At 41.0% G+C, this 26,344-nt stretch overlaps 2 protein-coding genes across 3 annotated transcripts in view; one reads left to right on the top strand and one right to left on the bottom strand.

The window, feature by feature from the left end:
• Positions 1-612: 612 nt before the first annotated feature.
• On the bottom strand, positions 613-18,734 carry LOC129110055 (immunoglobulin superfamily DCC subclass member 3-like). Its single transcript, XM_054622208.1, is given in 16 exon segments — positions 613-800; positions 896-1,124; positions 2,570-2,669; positions 2,766-2,889; positions 2,977-3,084; positions 3,810-3,998; positions 4,078-4,242; positions 4,320-4,547; positions 4,550-4,569; positions 4,829-4,994; positions 9,591-9,749; positions 9,855-9,992; positions 10,345-10,475; positions 10,558-10,702; positions 12,177-12,482; positions 18,674-18,734. Coding segments are annotated over 16 exon segments (2,457 nt in total).
• Positions 18,735-22,160: 3,426 nt separating this feature from the next.
• Positions 22,161-26,344, top strand: part of polr3glb (RNA polymerase III subunit GL b) — a 7,222-nt gene continuing 3,038 nt past the window's right edge. Inside the window, exons 1-5 of one of the 2 annotated variants that reach the window (XM_054621512.1) lie at positions 22,161-22,316; positions 23,906-24,125; positions 25,539-25,668; positions 25,831-25,899; positions 26,216-26,266. In XM_054621512.1, the coding sequence (XP_054477487.1) occupies positions 24,003-24,125; positions 25,539-25,668; positions 25,831-25,899; positions 26,216-26,266 (373 nt within the window). In that variant the 5' untranslated portion in view covers positions 22,161-22,316; positions 23,906-24,002. Of the gene's footprint in view, positions 22,317-23,905; positions 24,126-25,522; positions 25,669-25,830; positions 25,900-26,215; positions 26,267-26,344 lie in introns of those variants that run through there. The other variant, XM_054621513.1, reaches the window with a different exon arrangement.

Below are 26,344 nucleotides of genomic sequence, written 5' to 3'. Positions count from 1 at the left end.
TCGGTTGTGGAAAGGCGTTGGACCCTCAACACTACGACCTTCAAAGCTGAGATTTGGAGCCGGTGTCTGGACCATAAAACCTGAGACATGGCAGATACTAAATACTAGTTTGTGTGTGTTGGTATTCTGCTGCAGAGGATCAGATCTGGATAAGGTTTTGGACTGTTGAAGGTCGGGACTATGATCCACCTCCAGCGGATTTTGGACCCTGAATGCTCAGATCTGGAGCAGGTTTTGCCCCTCAGAAAGTATGATCCACGTCTAGGTTTTGGAACTATGATCTAAAACATAAGATTTTTTCTAATGCTGGAGTAAAAACCTGAAACAGGATTTTGGGCCCTGAAAGCAGCACTGGGGGAGGCTGTTGGAGCCGGACAGGAAGTGTCAGTTGTGAGTCAAACAAGGACACAAAGTAAAAGCTTCTGTGGTTTCCTTCTTCCAGCTTCTCTTTGAGGAGGACAACGATGGGCCGATCCATCGTTGGAGGCTTCAGGCGAGCGACATTCAGTGTTCAAAGGGTTTCTCAGTGACGGCACAGGACGTTGGCGTCGGAACAACAAGGTAGACGATAGGCTGAAAGGCCCCAGAGGAGGCTTTTGGTTTTGAGGTAGGTTAGCTTGACCAGCAGCAGGAGGCTAACGGCTGCCTGTAGCTCAGGCGTTTGGCGTTGAGCCCGAGGTAGCTCTCTTTGGAGGTAAAGAGTTTGGTGGGGGGGTCAGAGGAGGGGGGAGGGGGGACCAGCTGACTGTGGGCTTCCTCTACATCCTGACCTGAGGCGAACTCGGTGACACAAACAAACACTAAAAGGCAGCGCAGAGGAGAGTCCTCTACAGTCACCTGCCGACCAGAGACATAATGACTCCCTTTGGCTCCGGGCCTCAGAGGACCAGAGAACCACACCTGTTCAGGTAGTTCACCTGAACCCACACTGGATCCTCCGAGGACCCTGGTCTCTGGTCAGACCGGTGGAAGGCCTCATCGTCTCGCGGCACCAACGGTGACAAATTCAAAATGACACCAAACTGAAGTAAAAAGGTTTTGGTTTCAACAGGAAGCATCCGGGACGCCACGACGTCAGCATCTGATACCACGCGGGAACCGGCCGGAGTCACATGATCACCGACCTGAAGGTTCGTTTTAAAGATCGAAATCAGAAGAATTCAGCTTTGGTTTCAGTCTGAAGACAAAAATATCATGAATTGGAATCAAAGGACGTGGACATCTGTGAAGTATTTCATTGTTTTGTGTAGTATTTCATTGTTTTGTGTAGTATTTCAGTGTTTTGTGTAGTATTTCAGTGTTTTGTGTAGTATTTCAGTGTTTTGTAAAGTACTTTGTTCCGTCGTGGTATCAGATGCTCTCCGGATGTTCCTCAGACAGACTCATCATCTCTCATCTCAATAATCTCAAAGATAAACTCTATTCTCAGTCATTCATAAAGGCTGAAGTGGCTGTAAGGCTGTCAGGAGGAGAGGAGGCCAGCACAGGCTGGAGTTCAGGAGGAGGAGGAGGAGGAGGAGGAGGAGGAGAGGAGGTGTTTTAGCCGGTGCCTGTGCCAGACTGGACTGGTGGAGTCGGTTCAACCATGACCATCACTGGAGGAGGGGCGGAGTCACATCTCTGTGGGCGGAGCAGACAATAACACTGTTACATTATGTGGTGATGTCATGTGGACCAGACTACCAAAATAAAAGCCTGATTGGAGGGATATTTTCTTAGTATTTGTTAGACGTATAAAATGGAAACTTCACGTCACATGACTCTTCTCACAACGATCAGTGCATCCAACACACCGTTCTGATCATGAAGGTGGAAGTTACTATTCCTCAGTCTGGACTTCAAATATCATACATTCACATCATCATAAACAGGTAAACAATCTTCTTCTTCCTCTTCTTTGGGCTCCTCCCATTGGGGATCGCCAGAGCGGATGGCGTATTTCAAGATTTCAACCCGTCCGGTTTGAAAATCCGTATTTATGATAATTTATGATTTGATTATATGATATATGGGGGGAGGGGCTGGCAAGACCGGGGATCAAACCCAGAACCCGACTAGAGGACGTAGATGTTAAAACTTCCCTGATGAAAATCTGGGTATAAACCGACAATAACCAAATTAGACAAAGTGAGAAAAACTGAGATCACGGCATCAGGATGAAGGCCTTATCTTCGTGGCAACAGTGTGGTTGCCATGGATACCTTTACTGCTAGAAACAGGTGATGGGTCATAATGAGGGAAGGTGTTAAAATCAGCTGTCACTTCAACCCTCATTATAACTTCGGAGTGTGTGTGTGTGTTCTCGTAGTTCTATCTTTGTGAGGACCAGTGTTAAGAGTGAGGACATCTCCTCTGTTTTGGGACAGACCTTCAGGTGTCTGATGGTTCAGACCTGGTTTAAGGTCTGACTCAGGTTTAGGTTTGGGTAAAAGGGTTGTGGTTGGGCCTTTAGCTGTGATTTTGGAGGTCAGAGGTTAGGGAACGCATGATGTCAACGAAGGTCCTCACAAGTACAAATACAACCGTGTGTGTGTGTGTGTGTGTGTGTAAATGTGTGTGTGTGTGTTACCTGGCTCAGCTCGATGTTCTCAGGTGTGTGACCTTTAGCACCTCTGACACCATTCAGAGTGGGTGGAGTCTCCCAGCTCGCTGACTTCCTGCAGAAGAAACTGAACCCAGAACAGAGTGAGGATGATGACATCACAAGGTGGTGGTGATGATGATGATGATGATGATGGTGGTGGTGGTGGTGATGAAGGTCTTACCTGCGTCTGTATCCCAGCAGGATGAGGAGCAGGCAGCAGAGGATGCAGGCGAGGCCGCTGTGGACGCCGACCAGCAGAGCGGACATGGAGCCGTGAGGCTGATCACAGTTACAGCTGGGACCGGCTGACGGACAAAACACACTGCATGTTAGACTGGTTCCACTGGTTCCAGGGGTCACACAGAGGTCAGAGGTCATGTTGAGACTCCTACCTGCTGCAGTGTTTCCTCCCTCAGCCAGAGACACGAGGCGGCGGTTGGCCGGACCGTCTCCGTTCCCGTTAAACGCCACCAGCTGGATCTCGTAAACTGCTGCCGGCTCTGCAGGATGAAAACAAACAGTTATCTTAGCATAAACACTGGAGGCAGGTGGAAACTGTTGTTTATAGCTTATTGAAGTTTTAAACAATGTTGGCATATACAGAATTATGTGAGCTGTTTATTGCAGCTACATGTCAAATGTTGAGCTAATTCTTTTATTTTTAGTAGTTTTTATGTTATTCTTTACACACGTGATGTGTCCTATTATCCCCCACTGTTAGCCTCTAGTTATACATTTTAGAAAGTTAACCACTGAGGTTACATTTTTAGCAGAAGCTACTGTTTGTTTAGTTTGTTGATTCCTCTGTAGTTTAGCCTAGCTTAGCACAAAAACTGGAAACAGGGGACAACTGCCAGCCATCCAACAACCGTAAATCATTCGATGGCATTTTATTGTATTTTATCACATTATGTATGATGCTATGTTAGCTTTGAGCTAAAGTTTTGAATTTCAGTTAAAAGCCAGTTTACTATTGTAACTACGTATTAAGCTCTTAGCGAGACACAGTTAGCCACAAAGTAACCGTTAACCTGCTAAGTAAACACGTGCATTATGGAGTACAAACTTAATTTGGTGGTTAGCATTGGGGCTGGTTAGCATTGGGGCTATTTAGTTGTATGTCCTGAATGGATTTGTTTACTAAACCAGCTAACTGCAGGACTTGTTAGTTAACTAACTAACTGTCTAACTAGCTGTACATTGTTGTACTGCTCCTTTAACTGACCCAGGTGGGAGATGGTGTGGGTGTTGATGTGTCCTGGGAAGGTCTCCTGCCCCTGGACTTCTGGGTTGGAGACCCCGCGGTACTCCAGTCTAAAACCCTCCAGCTTCCCTGGCTTACTGGGCAGCTCCCAGTACACCTGCATGGCCGTCTGGTTCAGGACTTTGGTGAAGAAACTGGGGGAACTGGGAACTGTGGGACAGACAGAGACAGTTAGCTGGACAGTGTTTAAGGTGGACAGTGTTTAAGGTGGACAGTGTTTAAGACTTACCGCCCCCCTGTGTGGTGGCAGTGATGGTGTTGGACTGCTGGCTTCCTCCCAGAGCAGAGTAGGCCTTCAGGTAGACGGAGTAGGTGGTGGCAGCTTCCAGGTTGATGAACTCGTGTCTGAAGGTGGTCTTACTGACGGCCTCCTGCAGCTCAGCACTGTCTGGCTCTGTGGAGGTCAGAGGTCAGAGGTCACAACATACAGGTCAGAGTCCTGTTGAACCTGATCTCCTGTCAGTCCCTTACCCCCCAGGCGTCTGATGTGCAGGACGTAGCCTATGATCTGCTGGCTGACGTGGTCCGCCGGCTGGTCCCAGATCAGCTGCAGGCTGGTGGAGCTGAGGGCCGAGGCCTGGAGGCCGGTGGGGGCCTCGGGCAGCTCGGGCCCCTGGCTGATTGCGAGCCGGGCGCTGGCCTGGTTGGTGCCAGCGCTGTTCTCTGCAATACACTGATAGATGGCCTCGTCCTGGGGGTGATCCGGGTGATCGCCAGAGTCCTGCAGGGACAGAGAGCAGGTTTCTCTCACATACCGGTCTCCAGTCCAGTATGATACCGGTCTGTGGTCCAGTATGATACTGGTCTCCAGTCCAGTATGATACCGGTCTCCAGTCCTGTATGAAACCGGTCTGTAGTCCAGTATGATACCGGTCTGTGGTCCAGTATGATACCGGTCTGTAGTCCAGTATGATACCGGTCTGTGGTCCAGTATGATACCGGTCTGTGGTCCAGTATGATGCTGGTGTTGGTGTTCTTACGTGTTCCCGTTGGTGAGTTTGAGGTTCCCGCTCGCGGTCAGCAGTTTCCCGTTCTTCAGCCAGATGAGATGAGGCTCCGGAGCGCCGGACGCCGTGCAGCTGAAGACGGCGCTGCCACCTGCTGGTCTGGAGACGGACTGAGGCCACTGCACGAACTCTGGAGGAGCTGCAGAGACACACCACCATCATCTTGATCATCATCATCATCATCATCATCATCATCATCATCATCATCATCATCATCATCATCATCATCATCATCATCACCATCACCATCATCATCATCACCATCATCATCACGCCTATCATGGATATATCATACTGTCAGTAGTAGTAACAGTAGTAGTAGTAGTAGTAGTAGTAGTAGTAGTAGTAGTAACAGTAGTAGTAGTAGTAACAGTAGTAGTAGTAGTAGTAGTAGTAGTAACAGTAACAGTAGTAGTAGTAGTAGTAGTAGTAACAGTAGTAGTAGTAGTAGTAGTAGTAACAGTAGTAGTAGTAGTAGTAGTAGTAGTAGTAGTAGTAGTAGTAGTAGTAGTAGTAGTAGTAGTAGTAGTAGTAGTAGTAGTAGTAGTAGTAACAGTAGTAGTAGTAGTAGTAGTAATAGTAGTAGTAGTAGTAGTAGTAGTAGTAGTAACAGTAGTAGTAGTAGTAGTAGTAGTAGTAGTAGTAGTAGTAGTAGTAGTAGTAGTAGCAGTAGTAGTAGTAGCAGTAGTAGTAGTAGTAGTAGTAGTAGTAGTAGTAGTAGTAGTAGTAGTAGTAGTAGTAGTAGTAGTAGTAGTAGTAGTAGTAGTAGTAGTAGTAGTAGTAGTAGTAGTAGTAGTAACAGTAGTAGTAGTAGTAGTAGTAGTAACAACAGTAGTAGTAGTAGTAGTAGTAACAGTAGTAGTACTGGTGGTGTCCAGCAGAGGGCAGCAGAGTTCTGACTCTGGTCACTAAAATACCAAAGAAGGCTTAAAGACGTGTTTATTATAAATAATAATTAATTTAATATAATATTTAATTTATTTTTCTAATCTGAGAGTCATTTAACAACAGAAAGAAAAAATAAACATATGTTGTTCTTCATTTTATTCTTCTTCTTCTTCTGCTGAATAATGAACTCAGTAGAAGAAGAACGTCTGTCTCTAGTTGTTTGTATTGAACTCGTCTGGAGCAGAAACACTTCTCCGTCTGAACTTGAACGCGTCTTTGTGTTTGAACACCACTTTGACCTCTGACCCCCGCTCATCACCCCCCTCCTCCCCATCCAGCAGACAGACAGGTGCTGTCTCGCCTCCGGCCGGTCCATCTCCACGGTAACAGGGAGAGCGTATACACACATGTGTCTCTGTCACCCCAAATAACCCCCCGCCCCCCTACTCTACATACAGGGGTCAGAGGTCGGGGGGGGGGGGGGGGGGGGTTTCATTAAGAGATAAGTTGATTTGTGGGAGACGTCGACCTTTCACACACTCTGTGACTCAAGTTCAAGAGCAGAGCACACACACCGGCTTCTGGCTCCTGATTGGCTGAAAACAAACTAAACAAACTAAACAAACGTGAAGAAGTTCTCACTGAAGTACAAATACTCTGTGACGAGTACAAGTACTGCTTCATTTCATCAAAGGTCAGAACTGCAGATCCATAAAACAAAATATGGATCTGCAATATTTAAACATGTAACATTTAACTATAAACATGGGTTCATAGTTTTTCCTCTTGATTAAGTGTTTCATTTCTCTCATGATTAATGTTAATATAATTATCTGAATTAATAATAAATGTGTTTGATTGTTATTTAAAGATAATATGAGTCCAGGTCCTTAACGTCTCTGAAGGATCCTGAATATTTATAAATATTTCTAGAGTTTTTAAAATATTCTTAAGTATTTAAATATTCTTAAATATTTAAATATTCCTAAATATTTAAATGTTCATAAATATTTAAATGTTCATAAATATTTATAAATACTTGTAATATTTGTGCGACAGACGGAGTTTCGGAGTGAATTAAGTCGTCTTTGTGAAGTGGAACTCTTCACATGCTAATAATTATTCTAATGAAGCTCTCAGTGTGGGAAACACACACACACACACACACACACACACACACACACACACACACACACACACACACACACACACACACACACACACACACACACACACAATGAGCCTATCTGACCTCTGACCCCCCCCCCCCCCGTCTCCTCCTCAGTGAGCAGCAGGAGACGAAACAAACGCACCCAGAATCAGAGTTTGTGTTTATAAGCAGCTGAAAACATTAATAACTATTTAATCAATAAGAGTTCTGATTATCAGTTATTGTTTAATCATCTTTCATTTTCTGCTGGCTGTTTCCTGTTTCCTTTCACAATAAAATGAATCTCGTCGGGTCGTTAATAAAACGTCTGAAAACTTTTTTAAACCATGTGAAAGATTTCAAGTCAAAGGATCCTGATCAGGGTTTAGATCGAGTCCTGGACCCCGAGAGGAGACCTGAACCTGAACCTGAACCTGACCCAGAGGGGGAGGAGGAGGAGGAGGAGGGAGGAGGAGGGGGAGGAGCTGCAGGCTGCTGTGATGGAGGTCAGAGGTGAATCTTCACTGACTCTCATTATTCCTCTGAGCTGAACACAAAGATCTAAAACGTTATATCGTTTATAAATGTTCTCAAAGGTTGGTTCTTGTTCCTGAAGGTTCTTAAAGGTTCCTCAGGGTTTAAAATGTTTGCTAATGTCTCTAAAGGTTCCTCAGGGTTTATAAATGATCGTTTATCTTTGTTTATGTCTCTAAAGGTTCTTAAAGGTTCCTCAGGGTTTATAAATGATCGTTTATCTTTGTTTATGTCTCTAAAGGTTCTTAAAGGTTCCTCAGGGTTTATAAATGATCGTTTATCTTTGTTTGTGTCTCTAAAGGTTCTTAAAGGTTCCTCAGGGTTTATAAATGATCGTTTATCTTTGTTTGTGTCTCTAAAGGTTCTTAAAGGTTCCTCAGGGTTTAAAATGTTTGCTAATGTCTCTAAAGGTTCCTCAGGGTTTATAAATGATCGTTTATCTTTGTTTATGTCTCTAAAGGTTCTTAAAGGTTCCTCAGGGTTTATAAATGATCGTTTATCTTTGTTTGTGTCTCTGTGTTCTTAAACGATCCTAGAAGGTTCCTGAATGTTCAGAATTGTCCCAAATAAAAAGGATCCTAAAGCGTTCTAATTTCTGTAAATGTTCCTTAATGATTCTAAAGGTTCTCACATTGTTCTCCAGAGAACTTCTGAGATAAAATACTAAACAAAAACACACATAATGTTTCTGAGTTATTTTATGAGAAAAAAAGAGGTTTAAAATCATTTTTTCATCATTATTCTGCTTCTATTATTATTATTATTATTATTATTATTATTATTATTATTAGTAGTAGTAGTAGTAGTAGTAGTAGTAGTAGGAGTAGTAGTAGTATTAGTGGAGAAGTAGTAGTAGTAGTAGTAGTAGTAGTAGCAGTAGTAGTAGTAGTATTAGTGGAGAAGTAGTAGTAGTAGTAGTAGTAGTAGTAGTAGTAGTAGTATTAGTGGAGTAGTAGTAGTAGTAGTAGTAGTAGTAGTAGTAGTAGTAGTAGTAGTAGTATTAGTGGAGTAGTAGTAGTAGTAGTATTAGTGGAGTAGTAGTAGTAGTAGTAGTAGTAGTAGTAGTAGTAGTAGTAGTAGTAGTAGTATTAGTGGAGTAGTAGTAGTAGTAGTAGTAGTAGTAGTAGTAGTAGTAGTAGTAGTAGTAGTAGTAGTAGTAGTAGTAGTAGTAGTAGTAGTAGTAGTAGTAGTAGTAGTAGTAGTAGTAGTAGTAGTAGTAGTAGTAGTATTAGTGGAGTAGTAGTAGTAGTAGTAGTAGTATTAGTGGAGTAGTAGTAGTAGTAGTAGTAGTAGTAGTAGTATTAGTGGAGTAGTAGTAGTAGTAGTAGTAGTAGTAGTAGTAGTAGTAGTATTAGTGGTAGTAGTAGTAGTAGTAGTAGTAGTAGTAGTAGTAGTAGTAGTAGTAGTATCTCCATCAGTAGCATTATAACCTCATGAGGTCTCACTGAGTCTCTCTTTGTCTACTGACCCCTCCTCCACTCATTTGGTTCAATGAGGAGGTCAGAGGTCAGAGGTCGGGGGGGGTGAAGAGCCGCAAACTGAACCTAATGTGATGTTTGAGACACACACTCACACACAACCACACAACACACACACACACACACACACACACACACACACACACACACACACACACACACACACACTTCATGTGTGTTTACACACTCGACACGATGAGTTCAAGTTCATCAGTCTAACTGAGCAGCTGTTAAACAGGAAGTGTTTCCACAATAAGAGCTCACTGACTGATCAGCTGATCGTCATGTGATGATGATGATGTTTATACTAATATATATATATATATATATATTATTATGAAGTAATATGAGGTATTATGAGGTATTGTGAGGTATCATAAAGTAGTCTGTAGTATTATGAGGTATTATGAGGTACTATGAGGTATCATAAAGTATTATGAAGTATTATGAGGTATTATGAGGTATCATAAAGTATTATGAAGTATTATGAGGTATCATAAAGTATTATGAAGTATTATGAGGTATTATGAGGTATCATAAAGTATTATGAAGTATTATGAGGTATCATAAAGTATTATGAGGTATCATAAAGTATTATGAGGTATTATGAGGTATCATAAAGTATTATGAAGTATTATGAGGTATTATGGGGTATCATAAAGTAGTCTGTAGTACTATGAGGTACCTTGTACTACGAGGCGGCCCACTGCTGTTCTTCTGGATCTACTTCCTGGTCGGTTTGCTGAACAAACATAAACTCCGGAGTGTTTCAGCGTCGCGTCGGAGATCATCAGGTTTCCTGTTCCCAACACCTGGATCCCCTCCACGCCGATGGAGCGGCCGTCTGACACACACACACAGGGCACCGTGTTACCATGGCAACCACAATAATAACAACAAACAATAACAGATCAATAATGGAAAACTGAAGCTTTGGCGTTTTGGTTACCGAGGCGACTCCAGGACACGATGGGTCGGGGGTTTCCGGTGGCGATGCATTCCAAGATGGCCGTCTGGTGGACGTTGATGGTGAGGTTCTGAGGACCGGACAGGATGACGGGTTCTCGGTAGATCCTGGATCCTGCAACTGGACCGGAACATCGTCAGCAAATAGAGGTGCGAGAGAGGGGTTTATGTGCCCTCAGTTTGGTCTTTTAGTTTGGTCTTTCTATGTCCTCAGTTTGGTCTTTTAGTTTGGTCTTTCTATGTCCTCAGTTTGGTCTTTCTATGTCCTCAGTGTGGTCTTTCTATGTCCTCAGTGTGGTCTTTCTTTCAGTTTGGTCTTTATGTCCTCAGTGTGGTCTTTCTATGTCCTCAGTGTGGTCTTTCTATGTCCTCAGTTTGGTCTTTCTATGTCCTCAGTTTGGTCTTTCTATGTCCTCAGTGTGGTCTTTCTATGTCCTCAGTGTGGTCTTTCTATGTCCTCAGTTTGGTCTTACCGGTGACAGACAGCTGGGCCTCGTGGCTGTATCGAGTGTTGGCGATGTTGGAAGCGACGCAGCGAAACAAACCGCTGTCCGTTTGTCGAACGGCGGTGATCTGCAGCACGCCATTAGGCAGCAGAGTGTACCTGAACAAGAAATACACGTTAAATACACATTAAGTACATGTTAATTATACATTGAGTATATATTATACATGTAAAAACATACCTGGGATCTTCGGTGCTCAGTGGGCGTCGGTCTCTCTGCCAGGTGATGTTGGCTTCTGGGATTCCATTTACCTGACAGGTGAGTCTGGTCACGCCCCCTTCACCCACCGCCACGGACTCTGGGTGAGACAGGAACTTAGGGAGGACTGGGGGAGGAGGGGGAGACGTACATGTTATTGATATGTTATTGATATGTTATTGATATGTTATGGATATGTTATGGATATGTTATTGATATGTTATGGATATGTTATTGATATGTTATTGATATGTTATTGATATGTTGTTGATATGTTATTGATATGTTATTGATATGTTATGGATATGTTATTGATATGTTATTGATATGTTGTTGATATGTTATTGATATGTTATTGATATGTTATTGATATGTTGTTGATATGTTATTGATATGTTATTGATATGTTATTGATATGTTATGGATATGTTATTGATATGTTATGGATATGTTATTGATATGTTATGGATATGTTATGGATATGTTATTGATATGTTATTGATATGTTATTGATATGTTATGGATATGTTATTGATATGTTATTGATATGTTATGGATATGTTATTGATATGTTATTGATATGTTATTGATATGTTATGGATATGTTATGGATATGTTATTGATATGTTATTGATATGTTATTGATATGTTATGGATATGTTATGGATATGTTATGGATATGTTATTGATATGTTGTTGATATGTTATGGATATGTTATGGATATGTTATGGATATGTTATTGATATGTTGTTGATATGTTATTGATATGTTGTTGATATGTTATGGATATGTTATGGATATGTTGTTGATATGTTATGGATATGTTATTGATATGTTATTGATATGTTATGGATATGTTATGGATATGTTATTGATATGTTATTGATATGTTATTGATATGTTATTGATATGTTATTGATATGTTATTGATATGTTATTGATATGTTATTGATATGTTATTGATATGTTATTATATGTTATGATATGTTATTGATATGTTATGGATATGTTATTGATATGTTATTGATATGTTATGGATATGTTATTGATATGTTGTTGATATGTTATGGATATGTTATGGATATGTTATGGATATGTTATTGATATGTTGTTGATATGTTATTGATATGTTGTTGATATGTTATGGATATGTTATTGATATGTTATTGATATGTTATTGATATGTTATGGATATGTTATGGATATGTTGTTGATATATGTTGTGATATGTTTGATATGTTATTGATATGTTGTTGATATATGTTTGTTGATATGTTATGGATATGTTATGGATATGTTATTGATATGTTATGGATATGTTATGGATATGTTATGGATATGTTATGGATATGTTATGATATGTTATGGATATGTTATTGATATGTTGTTGATATGTTGATTGATATGTTATGGATATGTTGTTGATATGTTATGGATATGTTATTGATATGTTATTGATATGTTATGATATGTTATGGATATGTTATGGATATGTTGTTGATATGTTATGGATATGTTATGGATATGTTATTGATATGTTGTTGATATGTTATGGATATGTTATGGATATGTTGCAGTCCGTGGAGGTCATGTGACTCACATGCGAGCTGGACCCGGGCCTTGCGGCTGATCAACATGCCGTAGCGGTTCTGGGCGGCGCAGTCGTACTCCCCGGCGTCCGTCTCGTTGCTCTCTCGTCTCTTAGAGAAGTTCCTGATGAGCAGCGTTCCGTTGCCGAGCAGCGCCGCCTTGACGCCGGTCGCCACGGGAACACCGTTCCGTCTCCAGGTGATGGAGATCGGCCCCTCCCCCTCCACCTGACAGTCCAGCAGCAGGGGGCGGTCCCGCGCTGCGATGACATCACTGGGCTCCTTGAGGAAGGCCAGTTCCGAGGCTCCGCCCACACCTGAGAGGAGGAGGACAGGTGAGAAAAACACTTCAGTGACCTCAATTCAATAAAACTTTATTAGTCAGACGGACAGGTGAGTTCAGGTGTTTCTGTCCTTCAGTGAGAAACCAGCAAATAAAAGAAAAGACAAAAACTGAAATCAAAGAAAGAAAGAAAGAAAACATAAAACTATCTGCTTTTTAACACAGAGACACATTAAATACTGAAATAAAAAGGAAGAGATGCATATTTATTATTAGATGTAAGATTTAGTGATGTATTGATTTCAGCTTTTATTTATGTATTTATTGTTTTACTTATTAACTAAAATCTGTTTAAATCGGATGAACTTCATTAAATCCATCAGATCATAAAACAACCAGAATAAGAAACAGGAAGTACTCACAGACAGTCAGAGGATGATGACGATGATGATGAAGGTGGTGGTGACGATAATAATGATGATGATGATGATGATGATGAAGCTGTTGATGATCAATAACACAAATTCATTATTTATTCACTGAAAAGACTTGTGACAAACGTTCAGAATCAGAGGGTTTATATATTCATCAACGAGTCCGCCCGATGTTTCTTGATTTTATTTAATAGAAAAACTAAAACATGTCCTAGCGATTATTGATTTATTGATTATCGGCCTAACTTCAGTAACTTGAGTGTACTTTGTTGCACCTTGTACATCTATATATTTTCATATATACTCTTTATATTTAATCACATTTAAATCTATATTTCATTTGAATCTTCAGCAGATTCTTCAGTAGAAACAGTTTGCAGTGCATTCTGGGTAAATTGACTCGATTCAGACCAACAAGAATGGCTGATTTGGTCATTTTAAGGATTTAAACATAAACAGACTTTGACACATGTCAAATGTAGTAAACAGGAAATACAAAAATAAGAGCTCATTTAAAAGTTTGATGTATTTTCGGATTAATGTTTTTCTGTTAAAGCTAGGGTGGGCGAAAACAGCCGTTGAGATTCCGTCGCGTGCTCTCTGGCCTCTCCCTGCCACGCTACCTGCTGTAGCTCCTCCCACCGAACGTCAGTTATGCGCGTTCATGTGAATTCAGTTACATTGATAGGAAGACGAAACACGCAGGGACGCACCAACGTCGTTGCCAAGGTGACCGGACAGTCCCACAGCCAATAAGAACGGAGAATCGGAGCCTCGCTCTGATTGGTCAAAGTGTACATGAGCGGTGGCAATTTTTGGGTGCGGCCCACAGAGGCAGGGGAGAGCAAAGTTATGAGCAGATATTCTCAGAGCACTTCACCTACATATAGCTGACTGGCTATTAGGACAGTTTTGCCAAATATTACAGTAAAGAAATTAATTAATTAATACCCACCCTAGCTTTAAAGAGATTCTTTTTTAACAAAGACATGAAGTCTGTAATTGATCAATCTGATCAATCTGTTCGGATTATTGTTATCTATAAAACTTCAGATTAATCCTCCGTCAGCGTTTCTCCTCACAGGATCTAAAGTCCAAACTGAGACTCAGTTAAATGTCATGTTTGTGGTTCAGATATCAAACGTCTGCTTCACCAACACCCAGGAAACGACGCCGTCCATAAACAAACAACATCAAAGACCAAAAAAACTACAACAATGATACTTTAAGTCCAAAACAAAGTCACGGAAATATAAAACTCGAACACATTAAATAAAGGAATGCAGAGAAGGATCACTCAGGACCAGAGACAAGAGGAGACAAGACCAGAGTCTGGATCTGAATCAGGACCACAATGAGGATTGTGTTGGTGTCATGTGACGGAGAAATGAAGTAACACGTTTCAACTTTAATCTGAAGGCTTGAAAGTGTTTCAAATGTTTAAAGTGTTTAAAGTGTTTCAAATGTTTGATGATGGTTTCAGAGTGGAATAATAAAAATGATCCACAGACGTTAACAGTCTGACCTCAGTCATCTGGAGGTCAGTGAACACATCGTTCCTCATCTCTTTTCAACTTGAACTTGGTTGGAGGTGACTTTCCCAGGCCCCCCCCCCCCCCACAGTCTGGTCCTCCATCTCGTTCTGGTCCCAGCTGGTCTTTGAGGATGTGGGAGGAGAAACGAGACGACGGACGGCAGCAGGACTCCCCCCCCCCATAGTATGAATGACAACAATAATGACAACAAAAGTGTGAGTCCAGACACAACAGACCCCCCCCCACCCTCTAAACACCACAAACACCAAACCTTCAGACTGCAGCTGCTCAACTTCACTCACTTTCCTCTTGTTCCACTTTTATGTTCTAATAAAGTTTTTATATTTCATACTTTGTAGTTTTTTCTGTCCTGGTTGAGCTGGACTCAAGTTTAACTTTATTGTTCATCTGCAGAGGAACAAAGGAACTAAATCAAACTTTATCTGATCACAAAGTTAAAAACAGAAGTTTATCTGAACATTTTGATATTTATTCAGTTTTATAATTGTTTGTTTATTGAATACTGTTGCTGTTAATATGTGTGATTTCATAAAGTAACTTATGTGCTTTCATTCTTTGGTTTTAATATTTATACATATTTTATTTATTTTTCTATTTCACTCTAATTTGGCTTTTCTTTTCTATTTTACTTTGATCAATGTATGCAGTCTTTTATTTTGTATTATTTGTTTTCTTAACTTCATCGGCTCTACATTCATCTCCTCGTCTTCTCTTTTGTTCTCTTCATCTTTTGTAAAACACGTAGAAAGCTTTACGAATAAAACTTTATCAACTGATTGAAATGTCTCTTCTCAACGTCCTGCAGTCAGTGAATGCAGCACCAGAACACAAACTGAACCAAACTCATCAGCTGCTTCTGGACCAGAGACACCAGAGACACATCAGCGTCCACGGTCCAGATCCAGAACGAGTCTCCTCTTACAGGACAGATTCTCCATCAGAGACCCAAAGCGATCCGGACCACAGCGGTCCGACTGCTGCTGAACAAAGTCCACATGGATCCAGATGATCCGGATCAGGTTTCACCTCCAGACGGACAAACTCAAACGTCTCCTGCAGTTTTCTCTACTTCTTCTGTCTCCATAAGTCAAACGGACATGTGGACTCTGTGGCACGGGGGGGACAGCGGGTCGGCGTCTTAGAGCCAAGTGATGCTTAAGCTTCAAGGTTTTCACACATCGGGGGGGACGAGGAATAAAAGACACCAGAATGTGAAATACTCGGGGCTTTTATTGTGAAAGGTAAGAAAGAAGGACTTGATCTGGTCAGAACTGTTTGTGTCAACGAAGAAACGACTAATAAAGGATGACTAGGACATCAGGACATGAGGACATCAGGACTAGAGGACATGAGGACTAGAGGGTTAGAGGATAGAGGATTAGAGGACTAGAGGACTAGAGGGTTAGAGGACATGAGGGTTAGAGGACATGAGGGTTAGAGGGTTAGAGGACTAGAGGACTCGAGGACTAGAGGGTTAGAGGACTAGAGGACTAGAGGGTTAGAGGACTAGAGGACTAGAGGACTAGAGGACTAGAGGACTAGAGGACTAGAGGGTTAGAGGACTAGAGGACTAGAGGACTAGAGGACTAGAGGACTAGAGGACTAGAGGACTAGAGGACTAGAGGGTTAGAGGACTAGAGGACTAGAGGACTAGAGGACTAGAGGACTAGAGGACTCGAGGACTAGAGGGTTAGAGGACTAGAGGACTAGAGGACTCGAGGACTAGAGGACTAGAGGACTAGAGGACTAGAGGACTAGAGGACTAGAGGACTAGAGGACTAGAGGACTAGAGGACTCGAGGACTAGAGGGTTAGAGGACTAGAGGACTAGAGGGTTGAACTGATGGTTTTTCTGATGTGTGTGTGAACTGATCTCCGTCGTGTTTCTGACTGCAGGTTCAGGATTAAATCCGCCTCCCATCTGGGTCCTCATTATACGGGGGGGCATTTAAAACACTGGAGCAGACAGTCCTACCCCCACACACACACACACACACACACACACACACACACACACACACACACACACACACACACACACACACACACACACACACACACACACACACACACACACACACACACACACACACACACACGAACCCAGACCTGACCTCCAAATCCCCTAAAACCTCCTTGTCCCCTGCAGACGGTGACCTCAGTCCTGCAGGTCATGAGAGTCTCCGTTCAGGTCTGAAGCTCTAGGGCCCCCCAACAACACCACACACACACACACACACACACACACACACACACACACACACACACACACACACACACACACACACACAACCCATAACCCCCCCCTTTTGTCACTTTTCGGTGACGTTTTGTCACACGCCATGAATCCAGAATCTGACCGTGAACTTCACGGGTTTTTCATCCACAAACCCCCAAAACACAAAACACAGAGAACAAAACAGACCAGTGACATCACACACACACACACACACACACACACACACACACACACACACACACACACACACACACACACACACACACACACACACACACACACACACACACACACAGCAGGACAGATGTCTCTGCTGGTTTTAATCGTCCGTTAATCAGGACCAATTAAGAAGCTGATGAGTCACTTCCTGTTCAATCAGCTGATTATTCATCACTAATTATAATAAAATAAATAATATTCATGTGAACAAAATGTCACAGAAACACAAGAACCAGAACACAGGAACCCGGTCACAGGAACCCGGTCACAGGAGCTGGTTACGTCCTGGTGATCTGGTCTCACATTAGGATTCTACAGAACCCATGTGAACTTGATCCGGATCACTGCTGTGTTGCAGGTCCAGACTGTAGACGGACTCTGATCAGCAGGTTCTGAGTCTAAAACCATTATTTTAAAGATTCAGAGTTTAACTGATCAGACTGAGAGCAGCAGGGGATTCTGGGTAATGATGCTGTGAACAGGTTAGCTCACTGATAGCATTCAGTCTGTCAAACTATGGTTGAGTTAGTTAAATAAAGTTATTTAAAGGTCCTTCTATGAACTCAGTGTTCATTAATCCCTCAGTCAGCAGCAGACGACGCCTGAGGGAGAAACTCTTCAAATTCAGCTTTAACTGAAAACACTTTGTGTGTTGATTATCAATAACACATACACACACACACACACACACACACAGACACACACACACACTCACACACACACACACACACACACACACACACACACACACAGACACAGACACACACACACACACACACACACAGACACACACACACACACACACACACACACACACACACACACACAGACACACACACACACACACACACACACACACACACACACACACACACACACACACACACACACACACACACACACACACACACACACACACACAGACACAGACACAGACACACACACACACACACACACACACAGACACAGACACACACACACACACACACACACACACACACACACACACACACACACACACACACACACACACACACACACACAACACACACACACACACACACACACACACACACACACACACACACAGACACACACACACACACACACACACACACACACACACACACACACACACACACACACACACACACACTCTGACCGTCTGTATGAAAATGAGGATGAATATTCAGAGACCTTCTGTCTTCTTCAGATAAAATACAGAAACTCATGAAAACATCCAGAAAACAACAAATAATAAATCAAAGAAGAAGAAAATCGTTCAGAGCAGCTTTAAAGTTTCAACATACAAATATTTATTTATATATTATTTATTAACATTGTTCCATTTAATTTTGTGTCTGTTGAGTTTTTATTATTAATCTGAATGCTGAGAAATTATTTCAACAACATTTAACGTTTTTAATTCTATATCATTTATACAAATATTACAAAAGTCTCATGTATATATTTCATTTATATATATATATATATATATATATATATATATATTTAATATAAACAGGTCTGTGATATTTTATAGTGTTGAAGCAGGAAACACAGATGAGAAACTAGTATCATAATTGTGTGTAACTTTACACACAGAGTTGATTCCTCATTAAACTGAAATCATCTGTAAACTAAAACTACCTGCTCATTTCTGTTTATCTCCTATGAATACATTAATGAATACATATTTATATATTAAATGTATAATAAATGTATATATTGTTGTGTATTCTTGTGGAAACACTGAATAAAAGATAAATATTTCAGACCTGAGCAGCAGAGTCCCATCATCAGCATCATCAGCATCTTCAGCATCTTCAGCATCTTCATGTTTGTTCAGTTTAAATCCGGATCATCAGAAACAAAAACATCTGCAGCTCCGACAGAAACATGAAAAATAAAACTCTCTTCTTCTTCTTCTTTTTAATCCTCGTTGGGTTCTGTTTTTATTTATTTAAATCCTGGAGGACTGAAGAGGATCTGAGATGCTGAAGTCCTGAAGATCTGATTCAAACTGACCTCACAGGGACGAACGGCGGGGGCGGAGCCTGCAGGGGGGAGGGGTCAGAGAGGGGGAGGGGGAGGGGTCAGAGGGGAGGGGGAGGGGGGGGTCAGAGAGGAGGGGGAGGGGTCAGAGATGGGAGGGGGGAGGGGGTCAGGAGGGGGGTCAGAGAGGAGGGGGAGGGGTCAGAGAGGAAGGGGGGGCATTGACCCTGAGGTCAGGTGAGGGGGGAGGGGTCACAGCTGAGGAACTGCTTATTATGAGAGGATGGAAACATGGAGGACAGAAAGAGAGAAGATAGATACAGTACAATATATATATGTACCTCTGAGATGTAGTACTCTAAACTACAATATGTTCCTCTGAGATGTAGTACTCTATAAACTACAATATGTACCTCTGAGATGTAGTACTCTAAACTACAATATGTTCCTCTGAGATGTAGTACTCTATAAACTACAATATGTACCTCTGAGATGTAGTAAACTACAATATGTACCTCTGAGATGTAGTACTCTAAACTACAATATGTTCCTCTGAGATGTAGTACTCTAAACTACAATATGTACCTCTGAGATGTAGTACTCTATAAACTACAATATGTACCTCTGAGATGTAGTAAACTACAATAACCTCTGAGATGTAGTACTCTATAAACTACAATATGTACCTCTGAGATGTAGTACTCTATAAACTACAATATGTACCTCTGAGATGTAGTACTCTATAAACTACCTCTGAGATGTAGTACTCTAAACTACAATATGTACCTCTGAGATGTAGTACTCTATAAACTACAATATGTACCTCTGAGATGTAGTACTCTATAAACTACAATATGTACCTCTGAGATGTAGTACTCTATAAACTACAATATGTACCTCTGAGATGTAGTACTCTATAAACTACAATATGTACCTCTGAGATGTAGTACTCTATAAACTACAATATGTACCTCTGAGATGTAGTACTCTATAAACTACAATATGTACCTCTGAGAGATGTCTGAGATGTAGTACTCTATAAACTACAATATGTACCTCTGAGATGTAGTACTCTATAAACTACAATATGTACCTCTGAGATGTAGTACTCTATAAACTACAATATGTACCTCTGAGATGTAGTACTCTATAAACTACAATATGTACCTCTGAGATGTAGTACTCTGAGATGTCTGAGATGTACTCTATAAACTACAATATGTACCTCTGAGATGTAGTACTCTATAAACTACAATATACCTCTGAGATGTAGTACTCTACAATATATAAACTATAAACAATATGTACCTCTGAGATGTAGTACTCTACAATATGTTCCTCTGAGATGTAGTACTCTAAACTACAATAATACAATATGTACCTCTGAGATGTAGTACTCTATAAACTACAATATGTACCTCTGAGATGTAGTACTCTATAAACTACAATATGTACCTCTGAGATGTAGTACTCTATAAACTACAATATGTTCCTCTGAGATGTAGTACTCTATAAACTACAATATGTACCTCTGAGATGTAGTACTAAACTACAATATGTACCTCTGAGATGTAGTACTCTATAAACTACAATATGTACCTCTGAGATGTAGTACTCTATAAACTACAATATGTACCTCTGAGATGTAGTACTCTATAAAACTACAATATGTACCTCTGAGATGTAGTACTCTATAAACTACAATATGTACCTCTGAGATGTAGTACTCTAACTACAATATGTACCTCTGAGATGTAGTACTCTATAAACTACAATATGTTCCTCTGAGATGTAGTACTCTATAAACTACAATATGTTCCTCTGAGATGTAGTACTCTATAAACTACAATATGTACCTCTGAGATGTAGTACTCTAAACTACAATATGTACCTCTGAGATGTAGTACTCTAAACTACAATATGTTCCTCTGAGATGTAGTACTCTATAAACTACAATATGTACCTCTGAGATGTAGTACTCTATAAACTACAATATGTACCTCTGAGATGTAGTACTCTATAAACTACAATATGTACCTCTGAGATGTAGTACTCTATAAACTACAATATGTACCTCTGAGATGTAGTACTCTATAAACTACAATATGTACCTCTGAGATGTAGTACTCTTAACTACAATATGTACCTCTGAGATGTAGTACTACAATATGTACCTCTGAGATAAACTACAATATGTACCTCTGAGATGTAGTACTCTATAAACTACAATATGTTCCTCTGAGATGTAGTACTCTAAACTACAATATGTTCCTCTGAGATGTAGTACTCTAAACTACAATATGTACCTCTGAGATGTAGTACTCTAAACTACAATCTGAGATGTAGTACTCTAAACTACAATATGTACCTCTGAGATGTAGTACTCTAAACTACAATATGTTCCTCTGAGATGTAGTACTCTAAACTACAATATGTACCTCTGAGATGTAGTACTCTATAAACTACAATATGTACCTCTGAGATGTAGTACTCTATAAACTACAATATGTACCTCTGAGATGTAGTACTCTATAAACTACAATATGTACCTCTGAGATGTAGTACCTCTGAGATGTAGTACTCTAACTACAATATGTACCTCTGAGATGTAGTACTCTATAAACTACAATATGTTCCTCTGAGATGTATGTACTCTGAGATGTAGTAAACTACAATATGTACCTCTGAGATGTAGTACTCTATAAACTACAATATGTACCTCTGAGATGTAGTACTCTATAAACTACAATATGTACCTCTGAGATGTAGTACTCTATAAACTACAATATGTACCTCTGAGATGTAGTACTCTATAAACTACAATATGTACCTCTGAGATGTAGTACTCTATAAACTACAATATGTACCTCTGAGATGTAGTACTCTATAAACTACAATATGTTCCTCTGAGATGTAGTACTCTATAAACTACAATATGTACCTCTGAGATGTAGTACTCTATAAACTACAATATGTACCTCTGAGATGTAGTACTCTATAAACTACAATATGTACCTCTGAGATGTAGTACTCTATAAACTACAATATGTACCTCTGAGATGTAGTACTCTATAAACTACAATATGTACCTCTGAGATGTAGTACTCTATAAACTACAATATGTACCTCTGAGATGTAGTACTCTATAAACTACAATATGTACCTCTGAGATGTAGTACTCTAAACTACAATATGTACCTCTGAGATGTAGTACTCTATGAACACTCCGGGCAGCAGGTGGCGGTACCGCGCCCACACTAAACACCGTAGAAGAAGAAGAAGGAGGAGCAACAATAGCAGCAGGAGAAGAAGAAGCTGGCGCGGAGCAGGATGTAAATAAAGATGTTCTGTCTGCAGGATGAGTCGCTGTTTAAAGCAGAAGAAGAAGAAGAAGAAGCTTTAAGTCCACGAACATAAAGGCTGAAGGTGAGATTATACCCAATATGCTAACTAGCACTATGCTAACTAGCACCATGCTAACTAGCACTATGCTAACTAGCACTATGCTAACTAGCACCATGCTAACTAGCACTATGCTAACTAGCACCATGCTAACTAGCACTATGCTAACTAGCAGCTAGCCTAACAGCTAACACACACATCTTCATCTTCTTCTTCTCCTCCTCCTTCTTCTTCTTCTTCTCCTCCTCCTCCTTCTTCTTCTTCTCCTCCTCCTTCTTCTTCTCCTTCTTCTCCTTCTCCTCCTCCTCCTCCTTCTTCTCCTTCTCCTTCTCCTCCTTCTTATTCATCTTCTTCTCCTCCTCCTTCTTCTTCTTATTCCTCTTCTTCTTCCTCTTCTTCTTCTTCTCCTTCTCCTCCTTCTTCTTCTTATTCATCTTCTCCTTCTTCTCCTTCTCCTTCTTCTTCTTCTTCTCCTTCTTCTTCTTCTTCTTCTTCTTCTTCTTCTCCTTCTTCTTCTTCTTCTTCTTCTTCTTCTTCTTCTTCTTCTTCGGTGGTGTTTGGTGTCCAGAAGAAGAGGGTCTGTTTCACAGAGCAGGATGTCTGGATCTCTGAGTTAATGAGACTAGTAGTCAGTTAGAGAGACTAGTAGTGAGACTAGTGAGTTAGTGAGACTAGTAGTGAGACTAGTAGTGAGACTAGTGAGTTAGTGAGACTAGTAGTGAGACTGGATCTCTGAGTTAGTGAGACTAGTAGTGAGACTAGTGAGTTAGTGAGACTAGTAGTGAGACTAGTAGTGAGTTAGTGAGACTAGTAGTGAGACTAGTGAGTTAGTGAGACTAGTAGTGAGACTAGTGAGTTAGTGAGACTAGTAGTGAGACTAGTGAGTTAGTGAGACTAGTAGTGAGATTAGTGAGTTAGTGGGACTAGAGGGACTAGTAGTTAGTGAGACTAGTAGTGAGACCAGTGAGTTAGTGGGACTAGTGAGTTAATGAGACTAGTGAGACTGGTGAGTTAATGAGACTAGTTGTGAGACTAGTGAGACTAGTAGTGAGACTAGTAGTGAGGTAGTGAGACTAGTGAGTTAGTGAGACTAGTAGTGAGTTAGTGAGACTAGTAGTGAGACTAGTTAGACTAGTAGTGAGACTAGTGAGTTAGTGAGACTAGTAGTGAGACTAGTGAGTTAGTGAGACTAGAGGGACTAGTAGTTAATGAGACTAGTGAGTTAGTGAGACTAGTAGTGAGACTAGTGAGTTAGTGGGACTAGTGAGACTAGTGAGTTAATGAGACTAGTGAGACTGGTGAGTTAATGAGACTAGTGACTTAGTGAGTTAGTGAGACCAGTGAGACTAGTGAGTTAGTGAGACTAGTGAGGTCTCTGTGACCTCCCGCTGCTTTCAGACAGCCAGGAGCATGCTGGGTAGTGTAGTAGCCTCAGGTCCTAGCTGGGTTAGCTTAGCTTCCATCTCTCCTGGTCGATTGTGGACCACACTTCCTGTTCAGATGTTGATGAATGTTTTCTGTTTTTCTTGTTTCTTCTTCTGCTGTTTCATTTGAATGAACTAAAGAAATGTTCCATTCAATAAAGTTTCATCTTTCTCCGTTTGTTCTGTCAGGATCCAGATTCACCTCCAACCAGCTGCTGGTCCACCTGATCCACTCTGACTAGACCTGGTCCAGTCTCACCTGGTCCAGTCTCACCTGGTCCAGGTGATGATGGCGGGTCGAGGAGGTGGTCGGGGTCGGAGGATGATGAGTTTCAGTGTGGAGGCAGTCGGCATTAACAGAGGAGAAAGTTTACCTCCATCCATCCAACAACCTACACCTCTGTTTCCTGTGACACACACACACACACACACACACACACACACACACACACACACACACACACATGAACAAACACACACACACACACACACACACACACACACACACACACACACACACACATGAACAAACACACACACACACACACACACACACATATGAACACACACACATGAACAAACACACACATGAACACACACACACACACACACACACACACATGAACAAACACACACACACACACATGCACACACATGAACAAACACACACACACACGTACGTATACACACATATGAACACACACACACATATGAACAAACAAACACACACATGAACACACATGAACAAAAACACACACACACACACATATGAACACACACACACACACATATGAACAAACAAACACACACACACACACACACACACATGAACACACACACATATGAACACACACACATATGAACAAACAGGGTTAGTGATGGTTAGTTAAAGTTAGTGATGGTTAGTGAAGGTTAGTTAAAGTTAGTGAAAGTGAGTGATGGTTAGTCAAAGTGAGTGATGGTTAGTCAAAGTTAGTGATGGTTAGTGAAAGTTAGTGATGGTTAGTGAAAGTTAGTGATGGTTAAACAAACAGTGATGGTTAGTGAAGGTTAGTTAAAGTGAGTGATGGTTAGTGAAGGTTAGTTAAAGTGAGTGATGGTTAGTGAAAGTTAGTAATGGTTAGTGAAAGTGAGTGATGGTTAGTGAAGGTTAGTTAAAGTGAGTGATGGTTAGTGAAGGTTAGTTAAAGTGAGTGATGGTTAGTGAAAGTTAGTGATGGTTAGTGAAAGTTAGTGATGGTTAGTGAAGGTTAGTTAAAGTTAGTGATGGTTAGTCAAAGTGAGTGATGGTTAGTCAAAGTGAGTGATGGTTAGTTAAAGTGAGTGATGGTTAGTGAAAGTTAGTGATGGTTAGTGAAAGTGAGTGATGGTTAGTTAAAGTGAGTGATGGTTAGTGAAAGTTAGTGAAGGTTAGTGATGTTTAGTGAAGGTTAGTTAAAGTGAGTGATGGTTAGTCAAAGTTAGTGATGGTTAGTTAAAGTGAGTGATGGTTAGTGATGTTTAGTGAAAGTTAGTGAAGGTTAGTGATGTTTAGTGAAGGTTAGTGAAGGTGAGTGATGGTTAGTCAAAGTGAGTGATGTTAGTTAAAGTGAGTGATGGTTAGTGATGGTTAGTGATGGTTAGTGAATGTTGGTCATGGTTAGTTAAAGTTAGTGATGTTAGTGATGGTTAGTGATGGTTAGTGAAGGTGAACTGTACTATAGATTCACTGTAAACAGAAATATTAATAGAGACTAAGACTAACTGAAGGTGAAGATGGTGATGGTGGTGGTGATGATGGTGATGATGATGATGATGATGTTGTAGTTGACTCTGTGTTCAGGTGATGGAGCAGAAGCCCCTCCCCCTGACTAGTGGCGAGGAGGCGGAGTATCTGTTGGCTCTCAAACAGGAGTTCAGAGGAGCCATGAAGACTCTGCCCTTCTTCATCCAGCCAGCTGCTGCAAAGAGAGGTCAGAGGTCACACACACACACACACACACACACACACACACACACACACACACACACACACACACACACACACACACACACACACACACACACACACAGACAGCAGGTCGTGGATCAGCTGATCGATCAACAGACAAAATTTTTTTGTGTTTCCTGTCCAGATGTGGAGAGATACTCTGATAAATATCACAGTGGCGAGCAGACGGACGGACTGACGGACTGGAACCCAGGTCAGACCCCCTTATCAATACTCACATCCTCCTGTTATCAATACTCACATCCTCCTGTTATCAATACTCACATCCTCCTGTTATCAATACTTACATCCTCCTGTTATCAATACTCACATCCTCCTGTTATCAATACTCACATCCTCCTGTTATCAATACTCACATCCTCCTGTTATCAATACTCACATCCTCCTGTTATCAATACTCACATCCTCCTGTTATCAATACTCACATCCTCCTGTTATCAATACTCACATCCTCCTGTTATCAATACTCAATATTGTATATAATAAATAAAATATATATTTTTTTTCAGACTGGAAAATATTCCCAAAAGAGCTCAGAGTGAAGAAACCTCCTAGAGATGGTGAGAAACGCAGTACTATGAGTACACGCAGTAATGGTAAAGTATATGGGTAGTACTATTACACGCAGTACTGGAAAA

The sequence above is a fragment of the Anoplopoma fimbria genome, chromosome 20, assembly GCF_027596085.1.
Source record: "Anoplopoma fimbria isolate UVic2021 breed Golden Eagle Sablefish chromosome 20, Afim_UVic_2022, whole genome shotgun sequence".
NCBI lineage: Eukaryota > Metazoa > Chordata > Actinopteri > Perciformes > Anoplopomatidae > Anoplopoma > Anoplopoma fimbria.
Note: the sequence above shows the minus strand (reverse complement) of the source record. Positions and strands in the feature narration are given on the sequence as shown.